This window comes from Notolepis coatsorum, assembly GCF_963971535.1.
Source record: "Notolepis coatsorum genome assembly, chromosome: 3".
Classification (NCBI taxonomy): domain Eukaryota; kingdom Metazoa; phylum Chordata; class Actinopteri; order Aulopiformes; family Paralepididae; genus Notolepis; species Notolepis coatsorum.
In genome coordinates, this window is record NC_140167.1 from 32,581,245 (window position 1) to 32,603,773 (window position 22,529).

Below are 22,529 nucleotides of genomic sequence, written 5' to 3' on the forward strand. Positions count from 1 at the left end.
CGCTGGCCTGGCGGACCCCTTTACTCATGCATACTCAAGCCTGCCAACATCGGGGTGTCAAGCCAAGGAGCGATACAGACTCTACTATAGGCGTGTGCCCCCGAGCGGCCTGATCCCATCTGATCTGACCTGATCTCACACGAGGGATAGCTCTTGAAATAAATTGGAGCCGGTGTTCCCGTGTTATCTGGAGATCTGCGGGACCCGGCTCCCGCGGCGACGCGGCGGAACACAAACACTTCCTCTTCCTCGTCAAGAGCAGTCGAGCGGAAAACGGTTCACCTCCGGCAACAAGGGGGACAGTTACCGTTCTGTCGTGTGAACTGAAATCCTCATTGATCAGCCAGGCTGCTGGGAGTTTTTACTATAACGGCTGTTTGTGTGTGTGTGTGTTTTTTTTTTTACCTATGGCTGAGTGGGCTTTGCGCTCCATCTTGTCCTGTAATTTTAAGGCAGAGGAGTCGGAGTCTCGCCTCTGCTGCTGCTGCTTCTCCCTCTTCCTGGCCTCCAGGGCCTTCATGTTCATCTGCAGCTGGCTGGTATACTTCTCATGCTAACACACACACACACACACACACACACAGGATGCAGGATGTGTGAGGAACATACACTCTAGACAATCACTACAGATGTACAGTACACACACATTCACACACACACGTGGTCTAGATACCACTTTGGCTTGAAAGGGACAGACGGTAAAATGCCTTCCTAACAGTTTTTAAGAGCAGAGTATTGTTTTGACACTTTTTTTGACAGCTGTACATTCTTCAACTTAAGTGAAAGAGCACCACTGCCAACTTTTCAAGGCATCATCGCAAATGTTTCCAGCAAGTAGCTGCTTAGTGCCGCTTTATGAAAAAACAAAACAGTAAACCCCACTTACTTTCAGGGCTTCCTCTGGGACCTTGTGTTGACTCTTCTCTAGGATGTACACATGAGCATGTGGGCTGGTGTTAAGGCACAAACACATGGCGGAAACTACGGCACTACGCTGGACGCTCTCCTAGCTTAACCCTTTCACTACCACACTACAGACGGTTAACCGTCTGTAGTGTGGTAGTGAAATGTTAACCTTCTGTAGTGTGGTAGTGAAAGGGTTAACCCTTTCTCGTGTGGCAGTGAAAGGGTTAACCTTCTGTATTGTCGCAGTGAAAGGGTTAACCCTTTGGTAGTGTGGTAGTGAAAGGGTTAAGATGGCAGAAGTGCGGTGATTCAAACAGTGCATGTGTTCTCTTGAGGACCGAATCTCAAAAGCGTTTTCTGGGGGTTCCTCGTTTTCCTAAAAGTATATTAAAAAAGGCAAAAGGTCTTCAGCGCAATTACGAGGACTTCTAGGAGAAGGAAACGAGCGAAGATCCCAGAGATTCATCAAAACACCTCGGATCTTCAGCGGCCGGTGTGTGACATCATCACCGGACACATTCTATGTGGTCAGTCAGATCCGTTAACAAAATACTCACTAAACGTCTCCCTATTGGCTACTCTAAGCAGCTTTTCCTCCCCGCCCCCTTTTATCTCAACTGAATTTCGGAGCTCTGGAGGTCAAAGGGTGCAGGGAGATTTTCTGTCCAGAATACAACATAATCTAAACCCCCTGACTGAAACCACAGGGAATTAGCATACGGCCGGAGCTGGCAAGCACCAGACCACAGTGTGGAAAGGGAAGAATTCAAAAACTCCTGGTTGGAGAGACCAAAAACCTTCATGAGCTCATTTAAGTGTAGGGTTCCGATCACCGAATCAAGCAGGACCCAGAGGCGTTGGCCTCCGTGTGTTACACAGATCCAAATTGAGACAAAGTCAAATCAACTAACACACTAATGAGCTGCGTCTTAATAGTCTTACATAATCATCAACAGTATGTCACTGAAAATTTAATTAAAAAAGGATATCATAACCGAAGCGAATGACGTCAGAGAGCTTGAGGGTGATGTAGGTCTGGTCTGGGATTCGGAGGTCATTCACAAAGGTCTGTAGAGGGGGGACAGAATACAACAAGATGTGTCACATTTTATTTTCAAGAGTCACATTTTCATTTAAACGTATACCAACATCACTTATTCATAACGCAGAGACAAAATGTTAATTAGGTTAAGCGTGTTGTCACAGGTACAGTATCATCCTCATACAGTCAGGGGAGCTGGAGGCTTCGAAGGCTGCAATTGCATCTGGCCATTTTCCCACTGAAAGTTAAGCCACCTGCACGTGAACGGCGCTAATGAGATTATGAAGTTATGTAACGGGCGTCTAGAGGCTCAGGGGACAGCTCTTCACGGGAAAGGTGGATATTGGGAGTGGCGTTACACTAAACACACAAAGTCACACACAACCCAAATCAGGCCCATGAACCGATTCAGTAATTCCTCCATCGCCCGAAGTAACAAGTGGTGACAAGAGGATCCTTGTATCTTCAGGATCCTTAAGACGCCATAAAAACATCACAGTAATCCAGCATACAGAGATCATAAACACCGAGTCATGTCCAATCTAGACTCCATAGGGCTCGGGAAGTGGGTGGGAAGTTAGGCGGTTGCAAAGGACACAGTCTGCCATTTTGATAGGGATGGCGGACAACAAATTGCGTCGAGAACGGATGGAGGAACGGATGGAGAAAAAGAAGGGATTCCAAAACATATTTTACATATTCACATGTGTCAACACACACAGTCAATGGGAATGACCCTGCCTGTACCCATGGTGGCTTGGTCAGATTCCCAAGCCCCATAGAGATAAGTGTCATGAGTTATGTAGGGGGGGGGGGGGGGGGGGGGGGGGGGGGGGGGGGGGAAGAAATGCTAGCATCATGTTGGATTTCACTTACAGGTCCTTGTACTGTTCTGCTCTGATTAGTCTGGGTGCTGTAACTATTGCCAAAAGAAACACTCCAGAGGAACAATGAGCAGCCTCAGTCCTTGGCTTCACTGGGATAACAGTGCAACGAAGTGGCAACAGTACAAGAGGAGGGGGGAGGGGTGTGGAGGGATACAGGGAGACAGGACGAATGGAAGCCGAATAGAAAACGTGTCCAGGCCGGCAGGAAAACCCAGTCCCTTGACTGCTGCTGCTCTACCAACCGTTCCTCCGTCTCTGGCATGGAGGAGAGAGGGTCTTTTGTGTGTTGGCCTTAGGGGAACTGCAGCAGGTTTCAGGTTGGAGCAGAGAGGGGGGTCCTGTGGCTGAATGGCTGGCTGGCCCCTTTATTACTCTGTGCAGGTAGTGTGGAGTTACTCACCCCGTTCAGGCTGCCCAGGTCCTTCACCATGTGCTCGTCTGGGTCCAGGTCGTAGTTGATCACGGCGTGCTGCTTGTCCACACTGCGCGACTGGAAAAGAGTCAAACAGAAGTAATTATTTCTTCTAAATTCAGACTGTAATTCATGACTCTGATGTAAGTTAAAACTCAACGCTTGAGAGCAAAGCAAACAGACAACCCAGTGATTACACTGGATGAGGCAGACCTACAGGCTGGTTACAATAACAGGTGCCGACGTTCCCCAAGTTCAAGTTCAGCTTAAGTTCAAGTTCAGCTTTACTGAGGAAATTATGTTTGTAATCAACACGATAAGCCAAACAGTCATCAATCACATCAATAATTTTTTTTTTATAAATAAACACAATAACAAACAATACAAAACAAACAATACATAATCCTATAACATATTAGTTACGTAATACGTATAGTAAGGAATCATCACTAGATAAATTGTAAGCCTGGAAAACAGATATGCAAGAAGATATTGATGAGGAGGATTGGAATAATGCATGTTTAAAAAGGCACAAAAGCAAACAATCAATACAAGGTTTAAATTGCTCCAATATAAGTGGTTAATGAAAATGTACATAACTCCTGTCAAACTCCATCGTATGTCTGCCAGTATTCCAGATGTTTGTTCTAAATGTTGGGACCAGAAGGGTACCACTGTGGGAGTGCCCAGAGACACAAAACTTTTGGAAGAAGGTCTGTCAGAAATGTTTGTTTAGAAATGTCAAAGTGCCTTTAAGTGACAAACTTTGTATACTTGGAATATACCCGGAGGACTTTGTACGAACTCAGAGACAGACTAGGCTTCTGGACTTTGGGCTCCTCCAGGCCAGGAGGGCTATTGCACTATGTTGGAAGAGTATGGATGCTCTGACTCTGAGAATGTGGATAAAGGAGCTTTCAGAATGTATCGGTCTGGAAAGACTGACTTCCATCACTGAGGCAAAGCAGAAAGAGTTTGTTCAACTCTGGGAACCATATATGTACTGTATGTAGCACCATGGAAACGTGGGTGCTACTTAACTCATTCCCTGCCAACAACGATTTTATACGTGTTTGTCCGCCAATCGTTGAACGCCAACCACGTATATTTACGTTATTTGATTGTTATTTCTTTTATTCGCTATTTCCATTCGTTATCCATCCAGGGAGCCTGTGTTACCATAGGGAATGAGTCTGAGATCGCAAAAGTCCAATACTGCCGCCTGGTGGCATGCGGCCGATGTTGCACTTCCTTTGGGACTCTGTATGGGGCTGTGCGTCGATGAACTTCCTCCGGGCGGACTTTTCTAGTAACCGGGACCAAGGGCATCACCCGATCGCATTGAATCGTTTTCGGGACCCCCCCCCCGATTCATTATTCTGTGGTGGGTTATGTCGTGGGCCAAATGGACATACGATCTACGAGATGGCAATCAAATAATTGGAATATTCTTTTTCGAATCCCACCGGCCACAGGTAAGAGCAATTTAATGTAAATTTCAGCTAGATTGTGCCTTGTTTTCATAGCCATTATTGCATCCATAGCTATAATATAGAATATAGTTATAGCCCTGCAAACAAGGTGACCGACCCCATTGGTTTAATGTGTGGCAGCACATAGCCATATCCCGTTCCCAGCGTGGCAGAGAAAGAGTTCAAAAGGAAAATATAACTATTTATTTTTTACTCTTAGTATAGGCCTATATACTGTATATGTTTTCATAAACACTTTAATGTGTAGGTTGAATGTATGTGTGTGAATGGGGACGTATGTTAGTTGTGTTGTTAAGGGATGTAAACAAAATAAATCACAATAAAGAAAAGAAAATACACAATCTTGTTGAAAAGAAATTCCCACCAGTTCGATTGTAAAGATAGTGCAGAAACAATAGATAGTAGCTAAAGTCGAGTGTCCCTATATTACAGATGGCCCTTGTCTACCACAGACAACAAGTAGAGAGATAACTGGTCCTCCTCAACCTGCCAGGAAGGAGAGGGAGGAAGCATGTTTACTTGTGAATATCCCCTCATCAATGAGGGGGCAGTGGGAAAGGCAGTAATTGATGCAGGCTGGTCCACTCTCTGTTCTCCCTCTCATTAGCCTCTCCAGGCCTCCTCTTTGCTGAATCAAAGCCACCAAAGCCGGCTGCCAAACTCATTTGCAAAATTAATACTGTCCTCCAATGGTTCGTTTATAGGGTTGTCACACACTAGACAGTACCAGCTATTAGTTTGGATGGATAGCGGTTTCAATCCTGTTTGCTGTTATGTACCGCTGGGTTTCTTGTCCCATTAGCAGACATTCAAAATAACTGCCTGGCTGGCAGGCTGCCGCTTTCAGCTAAAACCATGGTTTAGAAATCAACTATACGACTGTATTAGCTTGTATAGATGTCTACAGTGCAGAAACACTGAAACCAGTATTTCCCATTCAGAGACGTATTTGTGGCGGCCCGCCAGATCATCAAGAAAGGCCCACCACAAATACATCTCCCAAACTGATAATGTCTCATCTTGCACACACAGTCCTTTCCACTGCTCTACTGTGGATATCGTCACCACAAACAAACACTGAACTCTTAGCTACTTGGCATTTACTCACAACAATACCCTGTTTTCCCCTGAGCTCCACACTGGCCTATCTTATCAGCGAGACTCGAATGTTACCTCTGGCACTAGTAAACAGTGCAGACACAGTGCTGACCTACTGACAACATGCAGTCGCTCTGCACACTAGGTCCACCGTCCACGGTCTAAACGCCGGGCTTGTAGAGGCAGATACTATTCACACAGCGATTGTTATGGAAAGCCTGGAACTTCATGGATATAACTTCAACTAGGCTATTAGCATTTGATGTGACTCCACAAGTCTCTGCCTTCTGAGCCAAACAGGATTCTCCCATTTCAGACACTCAGTGGGTATTGTTGTGGATGAAACCAAAATAAAATAAAAAAGGCATCGTTTTGTAGACAGAGCGAAAAGATTGAAGGGTTGAAGAAAGGGTCCGAGCTACGCTTGTCCGCACGCCGAACCAGGAAGCAGTCCTAAGCACTTAAGCAGAGTAATGCACAAGTAAGCATCATTTCAAAATAGGAGAAGCCGAGGGCTTATTCCCCCCCCCCCTCCCTGAAGCCGGCGATGCGAGCCTGGACATGGACACGAGCGTCTTTTCAAATCCTGTGAGCTTCTGTGGTGGGCAGGGCATCTCTGAGCATACCACACTGACTAAAGAAAGTATAAACAACCTCTTCAGAGATGAGCGGCGTTTTCCTTTTTCTTCCCCCACTCGCCTAAATACAGAGGACAGTAGAGAACTGGAGCGAGAGAACATTATAGAGAGACTCCTACGGAATTCCAAGTGGGTACGCCACCAAACACCACGGAGAGAAAGAAAAACAAACCCACCGGAATGCCTCGGTTACGTTTTTATGTCATTGTTCTGAAAGGCTGCCAGGGGGGCAGTTCTCCCACAAAACACCCCGTCACCAAGTGACACGGTTAGCAACAGACACCCGTCTCGAGCACACTGGGAACCTCCCACCCATTTATCACACGTTTATGTGACTGGCTGTCAGAAGTAAGTTCACCCGATGCATCCATCTCCTTTTCAGTGGAATTCCGTTGCTAGGGGTGAACAGCTTGGGGCCCCATGTGTATTTATTCCCCGTCAACTATTATCATTAGCAAACACTGACACATGGTTTATATATATGTATAGGCTAATGAGGGTTGGTCACCGATATGGAAGTAAACAACCACTGCAGTGCTGACTGGGACCAGCATTCTAAACATTTCATTCACTTAAATAGAATCCTAGAGTCACTGCGCAGCCACGACACTGTGGGTAGAGGAATAATTTCCTCGTTGTCGTCAAGGAGACGTCGTCAACGCCTAGACCTTTTCTTTCTAAGGACACTTGGGACCATTTAGAATGTCTATGTCATGAAGTTGGAAAGGTCCTACGCTTCCTTTCATACAGCACGGTGAACTCTCCAGTCGAACTTGGTGTGGCCGATCCGCTACCGTTTGCAGTGTAAACATCAAGGCGCTGTAGAGAGTGTCGTCGTTAAAGAGTACACAGGACACACCTGTAGCATGAGCTCACAGTCCTCCCGGCCCACAAAGATCATCTCCCGTGGCAACCGGTGGCGCGTGCCCGAGCTGCTGACCAGGAACCACGACGTGACACTCATCTTGGGGCCACGACTCAGAGCCTTCTTAGCATCCTGGGAGAAGAGAAAACAGGAGAGGTGAGATTCTCTTTGACAGTAGAGGCTGTCGGGACAGTGAGTGTGGGGACATTCCACACACATGAGCAAACATGATTTCCCTCCCAACATTCAATGCCTAGGTCACCAAATTAGTTTACATGCCACAAAAGGAAATGGCTGTACTGAATGCCTCACTGTGTGGAGATTACCAAGGAGACCGTTATTAGATCTAGCCAGAAATGTGGACATTTTAATCCACCACACTGTTGTCACTGGGTAATGTTGGATTAGTTAACTAATTCACAATTTAGTACAAATGTTGTTGACTATTGAGTCAAATTGATTTAAACCAAGGACAGGTTTACACAGTGTCACTCATTCACACACACAGACAGGCCTGATTAGACAACACATGTTTCCTTACTGAATGAACAAGGCATGTGAAATACGGTGATAAGAAGGGGAGAGCTATGGAGAGGTTTCTGTCTGGGTAACGTTAGCTTAGCTAGTCAAGTTGCACGCACACACACAATCAAAATTCAAATGTCAAAATCCCTTATCAGTTCCACTGACACACACACACTTCAAAATCAAAATTCAAATGTCAAAATCCCTTATCAGTTCCACTGTGACACACACACACACACACTGAGCTGTACTGTACCCATTCTGCAATCTGTTAATAAACTTTTCAATCAATCAATCAATCAATCAATCACACACACACACACTTCAAAATTCAAATGTCAAAATCCCTTATCAGTTCCACTGTCCGCCAGATAGTGTCAAGACCATAACAAGGTTAGACTCAGTACTTCCTGAAACTACCTGAAGATGCAACAAAACGTGCAAAGCTCTGCTTGCTGGTTGGAATTGTTTTTATTTGAACTAGTTTACTACCTAGTTCATGTATTTTGACATCGCATGGCTGATTTGCACAACTCTTTCTAACAGGGTTAACGACAGGGTTAATGACTCTGCTTAGTATCCTATGTTATCGAAACAAGTTCGAGTTCGATCTTTTCTCCAATTCCTGGCATTGCTCTCAACAAGGACGTCACGTTTGATGTTAAACGTTACCTTAAATGCGAGCTCCGCTTTCCTCTGAAGAGTAGCCAGGGTTTAAAGTACAAAACAAAAGGAAACTGTCAACCCCGGTTGCTTACAAGAACAGCAACAGGTAAATGATGTTCACACCCTGTTTCAGGAGTGACAGACGCGAGCGAAACTATCCACTATCCTCGGTGGCATGTTGTCAAGCCAGATTTAATAAGGAATTCTACTTCCGGGCAGAAATTAACTTGATTCTTCAAAATAAAGGTTTCATTTAATTTTATTTTATTTTATTTTGTTTCGCACATGGTAGTGTATTTTCCTATAATTAATTTAGTTATTATAATCAAATACACCCATAAGCGAAAAGGAGCAGGAAGAAGAATACATTCTTATTAATACCTGCCCCCTATCCATTGCAATGCAATTCCATTTTAAAAGGTTGTATGCATAAAATAATATTAATAAATAATAATAGAACATATGGTGAAATGTCTGTGGTTATTGTTATTATCATTATTATTTAATAATAATAATAATATAATTGTAGGTCATTATAAATGAAGAAATTATATGATAATAAAACCTAATAATAAAAGTAATTCACCTACTGTTATTATATATATATACATATACACACACACACACACATATATATACAGTATACACACACACATATATATGTAACGGATGGTATCGTGAAGCGCAGTCACGAAGGGCTGGGTGTACTGCTATGGGTTAAACTCACTCTCTCATCCTCAAAAGACACATAGGCACGTTACAAAGCAGTGAGTTCACTTCTTGGTATAGCGGTCTGTGTTGTTGCCCGCGGCGTGGGAGACCCTGTATTGTACCAATTCTGCAATCTGTTAATAAAATTTTCAATCAATCAATCAAACCGTTACAATGGTGCCGACTGACCCGGATGCCTTGGGTGGAGTGGAGTGAGTTTAAGGAGGGTGAGTGTAACGGATGGTATCGTGAAGCGCAGTCACAAAGGGCTGGGGTGAGTAGCAGTGCTATATGGGTTAAACTCACTCTCTCATCCTCAAAAGACACATAGGCACGTTACAAAGCGAGTTCACTTCTTGGTATAGCGGTCTGTGTTGTTGCTCCCTCGGGGCATCAGAGTTTGAGGTGACGATGTGACAACCGTTACATATATATACACACAAACACATATATATTGTAGGTGTGATAAAGTAAGGTTTCTTCGTTCATTAGCAATTGAGGTTGAACCCAAAGCAGTGTCCAGTGACCCTCTGGGTCCTTTATAGTGCAGCCGAGACTCACTTCCTGCTGCTGTAATAGCCTATGGCCCACTTTAAGGTCTGATACAACCTGTAGGCAACATGTATTATGGTAGGCCACAGATACAATGTGAATAAAATACTGGATATAATAATGGATTACAATACATATATTAATGATAATGAGGAGTCTCTATTTACATTACAAATGAAGGTTGAATCCATTATATGCTATGGCTCAGACATAGGCCTGGTTAACAGTCACCATAACAATTGATAACAATTTTGAAATATGTTCATTGGGTTTTTATGCACTCTACAGTTAATGGAGAGGTTCTCCAAAATATTGTTACGATGTTCATTTTGATGTACTGCCAGATACTTGATCAAGTATCCCTACCCACAGCTGTAAAGGAATGTGAATCACTACCCACTTTCAAAACCACTCTCAAAGAGCACCTACGAGAGACTGCAATTCGAAACTGGCCCCTGTAAATGTCCTAACGCAACCCCCTCCAATGTACAATAAATGTCCTATTAAACCCAATAATACACGAGACCCTCTTCTTGGGACCAAGTAAGGTTTAGTCGATAATCCAATGTACAGTTACACCCCCCCCCCCCCCCCCCCCCCCCGCCATGAGGCATGGTTTCTATCTTTAGCCATTAAACTGCGTGGTTTATTTCACATTGGTACACAGCAGTACATGAGAGTCCTTCTCCTATGAGAGCGACTGTGGAAGAGACAGAGGGGGAGTCGACATCTCCTTTTATACCTCTATACCTGGCGGCAGCATTAACAGCTCTGCCTATAGCGCCCTCTTGTGGAATCAGTTAGACACAGTTAGACAGTTACTCAGTTACTTGCAATCATACATAACCTCTAACTTTAACACTCCCACTTATGGTTGTCTAGTACACTGTACAACTTCTTCAAAAACAATTTTACAAAGAAAATAATATAGTTCAGAGCATCAAAAAGAATATGGCAGTCAATACTACATAACAGTCAATATTTACACACCAAACATGACCTCTGCAAATCTTCTCAATTTCAGTTTGGAAACAGGCTTCGTCATAGCGTCTGCTACCATGTCGTCTGTTGGACAATAAATCAGTGTCATTCTTTCTTCTCTGATGACAGATCTGATGAAATGATATTTTATATCGACATGTCGATACACAGGGTTTCTAGCAATCGCAATGGTTCCCTGGTTGTCTTCATAAACAACAGTTTTCTTATATACATAGGTATCCATTCCTTCGAGCAGTTGTTCTAGATAAATACATTCCTGTATTGTCATAGCTAGAGCCATATATTCGGCTTCACAAGTTGATAGTGCCACTGTGGGCTGCTTCTTTGTTTTCCACAAAACCAGTGAGCTGTTTGTGTTCAAACTCACACAATACTAGGGCTGTCTTAAATACTTCGAAGCTTCGTTCGATGGCACAAGCTTCGAACATTAAAAAAAAATCGAAGTTAAAAAAAAGAAAAAAAAAGAAGAAAAAAAATAAATTTTTTTTTTTTTACTTCGGTGTGTGTGTGTGTGTGTGTGTGTGTGTGTGTGTGTGTGTGTGTGTGTGTGTGTGTGTGTGTGTGTGTGCATGGGGCCATTGGGTGGGGCCGGGGGACAAATACACTGGAGGAAAGTAACCCAGCTCAGCACTGCCCAAATTATATCATCACTATTGCCTGTTTGAAGGATATCATCCTCAAACACATATACACCACCTACACGCCTATTCTCAGTCCTTGCCCCACAATGGTGTTATGAACTACCCACCCCAGTTAGGACAGCCGAATCCCGTCCAATCTTTCGCCGTCGACTGAAGACGCACTTCTTCAACCATTATCTGAAATAAAATTAAAAAAATAAAATTACAAAAATCTAACCCTAACTAACCTTACTGTCATGCACTTGTCCTAATAAACTAACCTACACTGTAACACGCAACACTTTGATGAATATTGTTACTCAGCTGATAGAGTTGTATCCTTCCTGATGACCTGTCGTACAGAACTTGTAAGTCGCTTTGGATATTTGTATATCCGTATGCCGTGACAAATAAAACTCTTGACTTGACTTGACTTGATAAAAGCGTCAGCTAAATGACTAAATGTAAATGTGAATGTAAATGCCTTGTAGAATTCCACACATAAGAAAGAAAGATACTGGGATGAATAAACAAAATAGGAAATAAAATGTAGAAATGCATGCAATACATAAATAAATATGAATCTCCATATATGAAATAGAACATTTAGATAAGGTGCTACTGAGATGTTTTGGTGAGTTCTTTGTTTTTTTGTGTTAGTAGCCCTTCTTAAAAATGCATGAACATTCACTGATAATTGGTCTCTAGTGGAGTCTACAAGGTCTACATTGCCGGACCATGTAGAATCCGGACCTTGTAGACTGACATAATTCTGTGCATAGTTTAGTCTACACAGGCCATATTTCAAATAATCAAAATCTTACTTCATTCATCTTCTTTTTTTTATTTTTTCACCTTTTCTCCCATTTTCTATATTTTCTCCCATCCCAATTTCGTATCATCCAATTCAACCCTCCCCTGTCACGGACGCTGTTTCTTGCCTCCCACAAGCCGGCTGCAATGTGGACTAAGTCATACATAGCACAAGTTCCCTCCGGTACTTGAGGTAACAGCAGTCGCATCTTTTCACCTGCGCAGCTCGATCTCTCAGTGGCGAGGAGTAACGCGTGGGAGGCTCACGCTGCCCCCGACACTTCCTGATTCTACTGCGCAGGCGCACCAACCGACCTGTAGGAGTCGCTGTCCACAACGCCCGATCCCCACCCATCAGTTTCCCACCCCCTAATACGGCCAATGTGTATTAGTACGGACAACCAGCTAAACTGAAAGCAAATGTGGAGCGCTGGGCTCGAACTGACGAGCCCAGCGTCTCCAGCATTTCGTGGCGAGCGCCTTGCCCACTACGCCACGTAGCCGCCCCTTACTTCATTCATCTTAAACATTCTTGATTTGGGGGATTGGTAGTTCCCATGAAATCTGAAGTTGTTCAAACGACAACAGCGATCCACCTTGAATTAAATCACACAGCCGTGTTGGCTGCGTCACAGTCACGAAAGGGGCTACTTAATTCATTAATCCAATCCACTTTATTTATAGAGCACATTTAAAAACAACAAAGTTTACCAAAGTGCTGTACAAGTCCCACAACATAAGATTAAAAAGAAAATATATATATATAAAAAAGAAAAGAAAAAAATTGAATTAATTTTTATTTTTTTTATTCAAAGCTTCGAATTAAAATCGAAGCTCGGCCCCAAAGCTTCGATTGCCAAAAAAGATTCGAAGGTCAGCCCTACACAATACCCTGTGGTACTTCTTCTGTCTGTGGTGTCTGCTGCCCAGTCTGCATCACTATAGGCTTTAAGCCCTAAGCCCTCGCTGCTCTTTCTGAAACAAAGCTGTTTATCTGCTGTACCTTTGAGATAACGAAAAACATGTTTTGCTGTAATCCAGTGCTCCTCTGTGGGGTCAGCAAAATGCTGTGACAATTTACTCACTACAAAACATAGGTCAGGGCGAGTACATGTTGTCAAATAAATGAGGCTACTTAGGGCTGACCTTCGAAGCTTTTTTTGGCAATCGAAGCTTCGGGCCGAGCTTCGATTTTAATTCGAAGCTTTGAGAAAAAAATATATATAAATTATATTATAATATTTTTTATTATGTTGTGAGACTTGTACAGCACTTTGGTAAACTTTGTTGTTTTTAAATGTGCTCTATAAATAAAGTGGATTGGATTAATTAATTAAGTAGCCCCTTTCGTGACTGTGACGCAGCCAACAAGGTTTCACTCGGCTGCGCTGCCCGGGTGCAGTGGGGCTGCTCTCACAGCCAACGACATGACATTACATAATTATGTTGCAACCTTCGTCTATCAAGCAAACAATTATATTATATTTAATTTCCTCCTTCAGTATTTAAACATTTAGCTACGAACCTGGCTTTGTACTTGTCGTGGCCTTCAATACCCTCCTTGATTGAGTACACCCATTTCCTTCCCATTGTCTGTCTGCCCTCTGGTAACTTGGTTAGAGTAAAGGTGTGGTTGTCCTCTAGGGACCTCATCTCCTCATCCATTGCTTTCTCCCATTTACTTGATTCAGGGGACACTATGGCCTCTTTAAAGGTCTGAGGTATTCCACTTACTACTCTGTAGCAGTAATCAATGCTGGTAAATGTACTGTCATCCTCGTCACTTTCTCTCCGGGCATAGTCTGTCAGATACTTTGGGGGTTTGTGTTCCCGTGAGGGATACCTCCCACTGCTTGGGGCACGTGACGTCACCCTCGGGTGCTCCTCGTCATCGTCCTCTGGGGGTTGCTGACTGTCTGTCTGCACGACTGTGCTAAGTACACTAGGCTGGGGTGTCTCTGTTTCTTCACACCTTACTCTGGAGTCCAGCTCTGGCTCCTCTGTCTGTGTCTCGTTCTCACATGTTGTCTTTGTGACAAATTTGACTAGCCTGTGTTCCTGCACTCCCCCTTTACCGGGATAATAGACTAGGAAAGCGGGGCTTCCTTTGTCGTGCACTACAAAGAGTCCTTTTTCACATCTGGACTCGAGCTTTCCTCTGTCCTGCTGGTAAGCATAACACACTGATCCAAATTGGTGCATTCTAGCTAGATTACACTTCTTTCCTGTCAGCGCTGTATACGGGGTGGTGCCCGTGTGCTTATTAAAGCACCTGTTTTTGGTGTAAGCGGCTTCTTGTACCGCATAATGCCATAGGCTCTTAGGTAGGTCACCAGCTATTAGCTTACACCTAGCCATTTCGAAAAGAGTACGTCCTTCCCTCTCTGCCACTCCGTTCTGGTGTGGGGAGTATGGACATGACGTCTCATCATGTCTTATCTTGTTCCTTCTCAACAGTGATTGGAACTCTCTATTTGTGAACTCGGTTCCGTTGTCGGACCTCAAGCATCTTATGTTACCATAAGGGGCTATGTCCAGGAATCTCTCCGTGGCCTGGAGTGTGTCACTCTTTGCTTTGAGAAAGTAAACAAACACTGCCCCTGTACACACATCTGTAAAAGACTGTACATGTTATGCACACTACACATTCTTTGTCAGGTCTACGCTTTTCACCTTCAATGTGCCACTTGCAGTTTCAGTAAATCCACGTAATTACAATGACCCATAATCTCATGCCATGTCTGAATATTGTGACTGACATTGCACATATCATTACATATCACATATCATTATTATTACACTTGTCGTTGTCATTACACTCTGTTTGTAGATAATACATTCTCTTGTACACCTTTATGTTAAATCGCGTACCGTCAGGCTCTACAAGAACATTTTACCTTCATTGAAGAACACTTTGGCACCGTTCGCAGTAGCAGATATTACAGAGAATAGTTCTTGTGGGAACGAGGGTACGTAGAGAGCGTTCTTTAACGTCACTGTACACCGGCGCCCCTCACTGTCTATGAGGCATACCTGTGCGTCTCCTCTCTCTTGCGCCAACCCGTAGGTGCGCTTCCCGTCTGCCAGCTCCATGCTGTGTCTCTCCGGGTCGAAGGTGTTGTCAAAGTTCTTGAATCGACTCCGTGTCGTTGATGACGTGGGATGACGCACCTGTGTCCACGATCAGTCCCTTCCTTTGGGCCTGCTGCAGCTGCGTTGGCTGGGTGACGTACGCTATCTGCGCCCCGAAGATGAAGTCTTCTTGTCCCGCTACTCTCCGGGCGTCGTCTCGACTTGTCTCACGTCCACCGTTGCCGCCATCTTGTCCACAGCCGCCATCTTGTCCACAGCCGCCATCTTGTCCATAGCCGCCATCTTGTCCATGCGCGTATCGAGCGCTCTGGTCTCGTTTCTTTCTGCACGCTTTGTCTGTGTGCCCCGTGGATTTGCAGAAGCTACACCAAACAGTCTTTGTGCAGTTATCTTTCCGATGGCCTTTTTCTCCGCATCACCAACACGCCAGCTCCGTCGTGGGCCTGGTCTTCTCTCTCGGCGTCGCCCGGGCCCTCAGCACCCTCTCTCCTGCCTCCGCGGCGACCGGGTGTGTGCCCCTGCGGGCTGCGGGTGCAGTGTTCTCTCGCCCGGGCCTTCAGCACCCTCTCTCCAGCCTCATCGGCGACTGGGTGTGTGCCCCTGCGGGTGTAGTGCTCTCCCAACACCCTCAGGCCCTCTCGGCCTCCGTCCCCAGCGTCGCAGAATACCAGCCCCAAGCTCCTGTCGTCCAGCAGTGGCGCCAACCCGCAGCACGCGTCGGCGTTCCGCTCGACACCATGGGCCTGCGCTTCCGCCGCCAGTGGTCCCGTGGGGGCCGTCAAGATCGCTGTCTCCAGCCCCACTCCGTGCACGCAGCACAATATCCGCTCTTCCCAGAGCTCGTAGTCCTCTGACGTTCCGTTGAACGAGGGCCACCCGCTGCTTCCTTTTGTCGCCATCCTCTTGTTGATGGTAGCGTAGCTTTAGCTCTTGTTGGCCTAGCGGCCTAGCCTTTAGCCACGCGGTGCTCCCGGTGCTAACCTAGCCTATACTTCAGCTAAACTTGCTACCTTTTATTATTTCGCCCCTGCGTGATCTGGGCCCATAACCTGTTGACAGAGTCAGCTATGGGGCGACAATAATATGTTCATGAGGCATGGTTTCTATCTTTAGCCATTAAACGGCGTGGTTTATTTCACATTGGTACACAGCAGTACATGAGAGTCCTTCTCCTATGAGAGCGACGGTGGAAGAGACAGAGGGGGAGTCGACATCTCCTTTTATACCTCTATACCTGGCGGCAGCATTAACAGCTCTGCCTATAGCGCCCTCTTGTGGAATCAGATAGACACAGTTAGACAGTTACTCAGTTACTTGCAATCATACATAACCTCTAACTTTAACAAAGTCTTTCTCTGGTCTGCATCCCCCTGTATTATACCCATTCTGCAATCTGTTAATAACATTTTCAATCAATCAATCAATTTTTGCCAATTTCATTCCGTTTTTATTTTGAAGTCAACACCTCTCCACAGGAAGTCTTGTTTAAGTTTGACACAGCTCTCGGCGGCAATATCCTTCCTCCTCCTTTCCACAAGAGTGACGTAGGCAAATCCCAAAGGCAAGTGGGTGAGTTCGATTCATGACCCAGCGAGGTGTTTGTTTTCTTGCGGTTTTGGTCAGCACGTCCGAGCGGAGCCATGAAAAACGAATAATTTATAAATGGAAATAATGTCGGGAAAACAACAGCGTATCGGTGTATTTTAATTAAAATGGGATAGTGCTGGACAGCGACAAGTCCTGGCTTTGTCACCTGTTACATTTGTAACGATTTTATTGTTGTTATTTTTTACGTTAATTATTGTTGTGATTAGAATTTTAGAATTTCACAAGAAAAAAGTTATTGCACTCTACAAGTCTACATGCCTATGTGGGAGGGGTGGGATTTTCTAACGTTACCTCTACAATTACAGTTATTTGCCCATCAAAGCAAACTCGACGACACCATCTAGCGCGGAAATAAGAACTGAGAAACTCCTCGTCAGTCTAACGGAAAACTATGTACACATATTCCCCGCTAGATGGTGCTCTACGCCCGATTTATTGATTAAAAGCAACATTTTCACTATCAACCTTGTAAAATGTAAACTTATGGAAGACTGTATTTTTCCTCTATATTAATTCTGATATCCGTCTTCATAAAGATTACTTTCATTACACATACCAGAATTCTTTCAAATCAGTTCAATCCATTGTTATGGGATGTGTCAGTCAAGACAAGTCTAACCTGTTTTCTAAGGGTCGTGACCTCTATCACAAAGAGCTCCCCTCCTCACATAAAGAAATCTTCCCTCACCCAATTATGACTCTTGTCTTATCTCTCTCTCTCTCTCTCTCTCTCTCTCTCTCTCTCTCTCTCTCTCTCTCTCTCTCTCTCTCTCTCTCTCTCTCTCTCTCTCTCTCTCTCTCTCTCTCTCTCTCTCTCTCTCTCTCTCTCTCTCTCTCTCTCTCTCTCGTGATGTCATCACATGTAAAGTCTGGAGCTGCTCCATTAATAGGAGACTGAATTTGAGGACCCACAGAATGTTTGTTTGAGTTTTTATACTAGTCTAAATAAATTGTCTAAATAAAATACATTCTGAATCTATTCTAAAATGTACCATTATAATTAAAGAATTCCCCTGGGTGCTCAGTGTCATCTATAAAATCTCTCCCAATTCATTGTCTATGGAGCAGCTTCAGACTTTATACTTGATGACATCAGAACGTTGACTTTTAGCACTCTAGTTTTTGGATTTGGGAGAGAGTTGTTCATGGTCACTAATATTTTTGGACTAAGCATACAAAAGTATATCAGTAGCCTATATATTAGTAAATATTAAAGGAGCACATCACCCAAAAATCATTTGTATATCAATTACCTGTGATGCCTTGGATTCATGAAGATTTTCTTTTCTTCTCAGCGTAGAATCCCAAAAAAATGTAGAAATACTTGATGAATTGAAGTTAATGGAGATTTGGTTTAACAACAGCAAAACTCCACTATATCAAAACATCGGTTTACAAACTCTCTCACAACTTGTGCCGTATAATCTAAGTCTCATTTATCCAGTTGTGTGCTCAGTACTTCACAAACACGAATTTTCGCCAAAACCTTGCGAAAACATTTCCAAGGCATCACAGGGTGAATAATTGATATACAAATTAGAATTTTTGGGTGAAGTGCTCCTTTAATGTATTTTTATGTGTTTCACAGTTGTGTTCCATTCACAAAAATATATACAGTAGCAAACCTAAAGAAGCAAATCTGTTTTTCTGGCCTGTATTCTACTTTTGGTTGGCAAGTCAGGTGATGTCTCAGTTGACCCTGGAATTCCAACATTCACTTTTCCACCTCTCTAGTTAGCAGAAATCCACAGACAGTCAAAGTGCAAAGACACATCGCTTGTATAATAGATGAAAAACATTGCTACAATGCATTCACAATAGTGCAGTGAATGTTCCAAATCAGCAAACAATCAAATACCTTGGGTTTGAATTTTTTTAACCCAGTCCCTTTAAACATTGTCTGGCATGATGTTGATGATTAACCTTAAAAAACCATGATACATGTCGAAGCAGTTTTCTTACCATTCTTGGACTATGGTGATGTAATTTATAGACATGCTTCGGCCTCAACCCTTAAATCCATGGATTCTGTACATCACTCTGCCCTCAGATTCAGCACCAATGATAAATATGACACTCATCACTGTGTCCTCTCTGACAGAGAGGCGCAACAAACACTGGTATTTATTCATTTTTAAGGCCCTTATTGGTAAACTACCTCCTTATACTACATTGTTATTGGAATGGAATTTTGGAACCTATGGAACCCATTCTAGTGACTGGCTAGAATGTTTAGAGTTTGCTTGGAACAGGTTAAATCTGCATTTTGCTATGATGCCCCTAGCAGCTCATGGTATATACACATCTTGTATGTCACAAATGTAACATAACAGTACTGTATACCTGTATGTCATGTACCCCCCCTCCCAATGTACAGTTTCCTCCCCCTCGTATGTATATATTTTCTGTTAGGATCTCTGTTTAACAGTACTGTATATTTGCATATCTTGTATGTCACAAATGTAACAGTACTGTATACCTGTATCACGTATGTCATAAATGTCATGATATATATATTATCTGTATATCTGTATGTTGTGTATGTCATAAATGTCACTATTAATTGAAAATGGGGGACCCTGATGTAAACAAGACAAAAGTCTTTCTCTGGTCTGCATATCCTTAACAATTGTGTGTATTTAGCCATACTGTATTGTACCCATTCTGCAATCTGTCCTAATTGAATATATCATGGTTTTTGAAGACTTGAATAAAAATGTCTCAATACTAAAATGATCAGTGGCCTGTACTAATCAACATCATGACAGACAATCTTTAAATAGGGCCTGGTTTATTTTGCAATGAACTACTGAAAATGAATTTCTACACCTTTACCGTTACCCTCATTCAGAATGCAAGGATCTATGACCATGCAAATTGGCAACAAGCACCTATTGATAAGTCGGCAGCAAAAAATCAATACTTTCTCAAGACCCACTCAGCTCTCTGCTGTGTGCTGAAGCTAAATGTGTCACCAAACACTGCTTGATTGATTGATTGAACATTTTATTAACAGATTGCAGAATGGGTACAATACAGTACAGCTAAATACACACAATTGTTAAGGGGATGCAGACCAGAGAAAGACTTTCGTCTTGTTTACATCAGGGTCCCCCATTTTCAATTCATCATAACATATGACATACATGACATACAGATACAGTACTGCTACATCTATACATTTATGACATACTAGATTTACAAATACAGTACTGTTTGTGATACAAAAAGAGTCTAAAAAAGAGAGTATATACATTTGAGGGGGAAGAAACTGTACATTGGAGGAGGTTGGGTAGGTGGGGTGGGAAACTGTACATTGGAGGGGGTTGGGTTTGGACATTTACGGGGGCCAGTTTCGAATTGCAGTCTCCCGTAGGTGCTCTTTGAGAGTGGTTTTGAAAGTGGGTAGCTATTCACATTCCTTTACAGCTGTGGGTAGGCGTTCCACATTGATGTGGCATAATTGCAAAACGTGTTTAGTCCCTTGTTTGAGCCAAATCTGGGTTTAACATGATTTGTGGAGCTCCCTCTGGTGTTGTGGTCATTCACTGACCTTTGGAAAGTATTTTGACATGTACAGTACATGGGTACCTTAGTGTCGATTGTTGCCGGTGTTTTTATCTATATCGTATGTACCACTGAGGGATTGCACTAAATTACGTTGTACTGCTGTGCAATGACTTGAAGGAAGTACAGAGAAGCTCTCCCTCTCTCCACGGGAAGAATGTGGAAAAAGCACTCTGGTGACAAGTTCTGCATAAATAACAACCTGTATCGTCAAAGTCATACCTCCAATAGGAGTTAACTGTACAAAAAACAAGTTTGTGAGTGGAGTGTATCTTTAAAACCTATTGCGATTACTCTGAGGCTCCCCCATTTTGTCTGTATAAGAATAATGTATTATTCAAGTGGCTGTATATAGAATAAACAACTGCTGTATGTTGATATAAGAGTAACATACGGTGCTTCCATAGTGAGGGTTTAGAGACGGAGAGTCTGAGTGACACATTCTCCACACCACAATACTCCAGGGAAGGCAGGGCAGAGCTGTGGTAGCCTCAGAGCAGTGCATTGTGGGGGCCGGGGCAGCTGGAGCCAGGTGAGGAGCGGTTGTCAGGTAAGCATCACACTGGGCCAAACCAGGGCCCTGCCGCGAGGCCCAGTGCAGTGCAGCTGGCCAGAGACAGACTGTGAGCCCTGGCTGTCAACATCTGCTCCAGAGACTACACCATCTGCCGGGGCCCAGGGGAGCATCCTCTCCAGCTCGGACCGGCTGCAGAGCCACAGACACGGACCTCAGTGGTCCGGCAGAGGCAGAGAACAGCGCCAAGACACAGTCACACAGCCATCCAGTCGGTACCGCTGTGTATTGGGGCTTTATTCGTCTCCGACACTTAGCTGTGGTTAGTCTGAAAGGGAACGATCAAGCCCCTTGGTTTCCACTGTTGGGCTGCTTCACGTTGACTAACTGCCCCACTCTTGAGACATTCAGTAGTCTCCAGTTCCTAACGCACACACCTTGATGTCACTATGTAGTGACTTTTCAATTGCAGATGCTTCAAGGACAGAGCTCACCAGTCCTTAACCAGCTATACGTATGCTAATTATGACAGGACAGCCGTTTCAATTGCAAATAACTGTTCATGCGTCAAGATACGTTAGGAACCTTATTGCTCTTTTGCCTAGAGGTCGCCGTTTGACAGCATTACAGATTCCATCTTTAATGGTATACTGACTGCTGGGGACAGCAGCTCATCACCAGTAGGAGAATAGAATCAAGACAAACATCTACTGCAGTTGCACAAGTCCCGAGAGAGCATTCTGTCAGATGAACGCATTGTTACATAACAATAAGGAGACAACGTTGACTTTAGGAACACACCAGCATTATGGGAAATGCACTTAGCATCTTCTCCAGTCAGACAGCTTGCTACTGAACGTACAGAGGAAATTGGTATCCATCTTCTTAAGACGGTTAGCTTATTTCCCATAATGTTGGCGTGTTCCTTTTAAACTTTTAAAGCTCAATGATCTCAGTATATCAGTAGCTCTCAACCAGCGCTCCATCTGTTGTGGAATTCTGGACTAAATCACATTGAATCCAAATTGGCTGAAATCAGGGTGCTGCCCAAGATAAAACCTGATCAAACAGGGGTCCACGGCATAAACATCTATCGATTTGGGCACAAAAAACATTTAGGACCAATAATCTATATCTTACATCACTGTGCAGCATATTTGTCCACTCTTTCATAATGAGACTTTCAGAGTCCTCAATATGTATTACATTTATTATTTGTTTTGAAAGTAATTCACACGCAAGTACAACATAGAAGCACTCATTCATCTTCATACTCGCACCTAGACACACGCATTTGTTTGCATACACATGCGCACACAAACATATTTTTTTGTACATAGGCTGTGCATGTGTGTATTTGTTTATGTGTATGATTCTTAACGTTTTTTTTTTTTTTTTTATTCCTGTTGGGGCCTCTTGGACCAGATCGACATTGTAAATAAGAAACCTGTTGTTTTATCTGGCTAAATAAAGGTTATAATAAGTAATTCACTAAGCAAAAAAGGAGCCACTGCGGA

At 43.6% G+C, this 22,529-nt stretch overlaps 1 protein-coding gene across 1 annotated transcript in view; it reads right to left on the bottom strand.

The window, feature by feature from the left end:
- cep170ba (centrosomal protein 170Ba) overlaps nt 1–8,659 on the bottom strand; it is a 65,937-nt gene extending 57,278 nt beyond the window's left edge. The window contains exons 1-6 of the mRNA XM_084311149.1: nt 8,539–8,659; nt 7,336–7,473; nt 3,236–3,325; nt 1,892–1,974; nt 887–950; nt 406–553 (exon numbers count right to left, since the gene is read on the bottom strand). Of these exons, the coding sequence (XP_084167275.1) occupies nt 406–553; nt 887–950; nt 1,892–1,974; nt 3,236–3,325; nt 7,336–7,440 (490 nt within the window). The 5' untranslated portion in view covers nt 7,441–7,473; nt 8,539–8,659. The remainder of the gene's footprint in view (nt 1–405; nt 554–886; nt 951–1,891; nt 1,975–3,235; nt 3,326–7,335; nt 7,474–8,538) is intronic.
- Between the last annotated feature and the right edge of the window lie 13,870 nt (nt 8,660–22,529).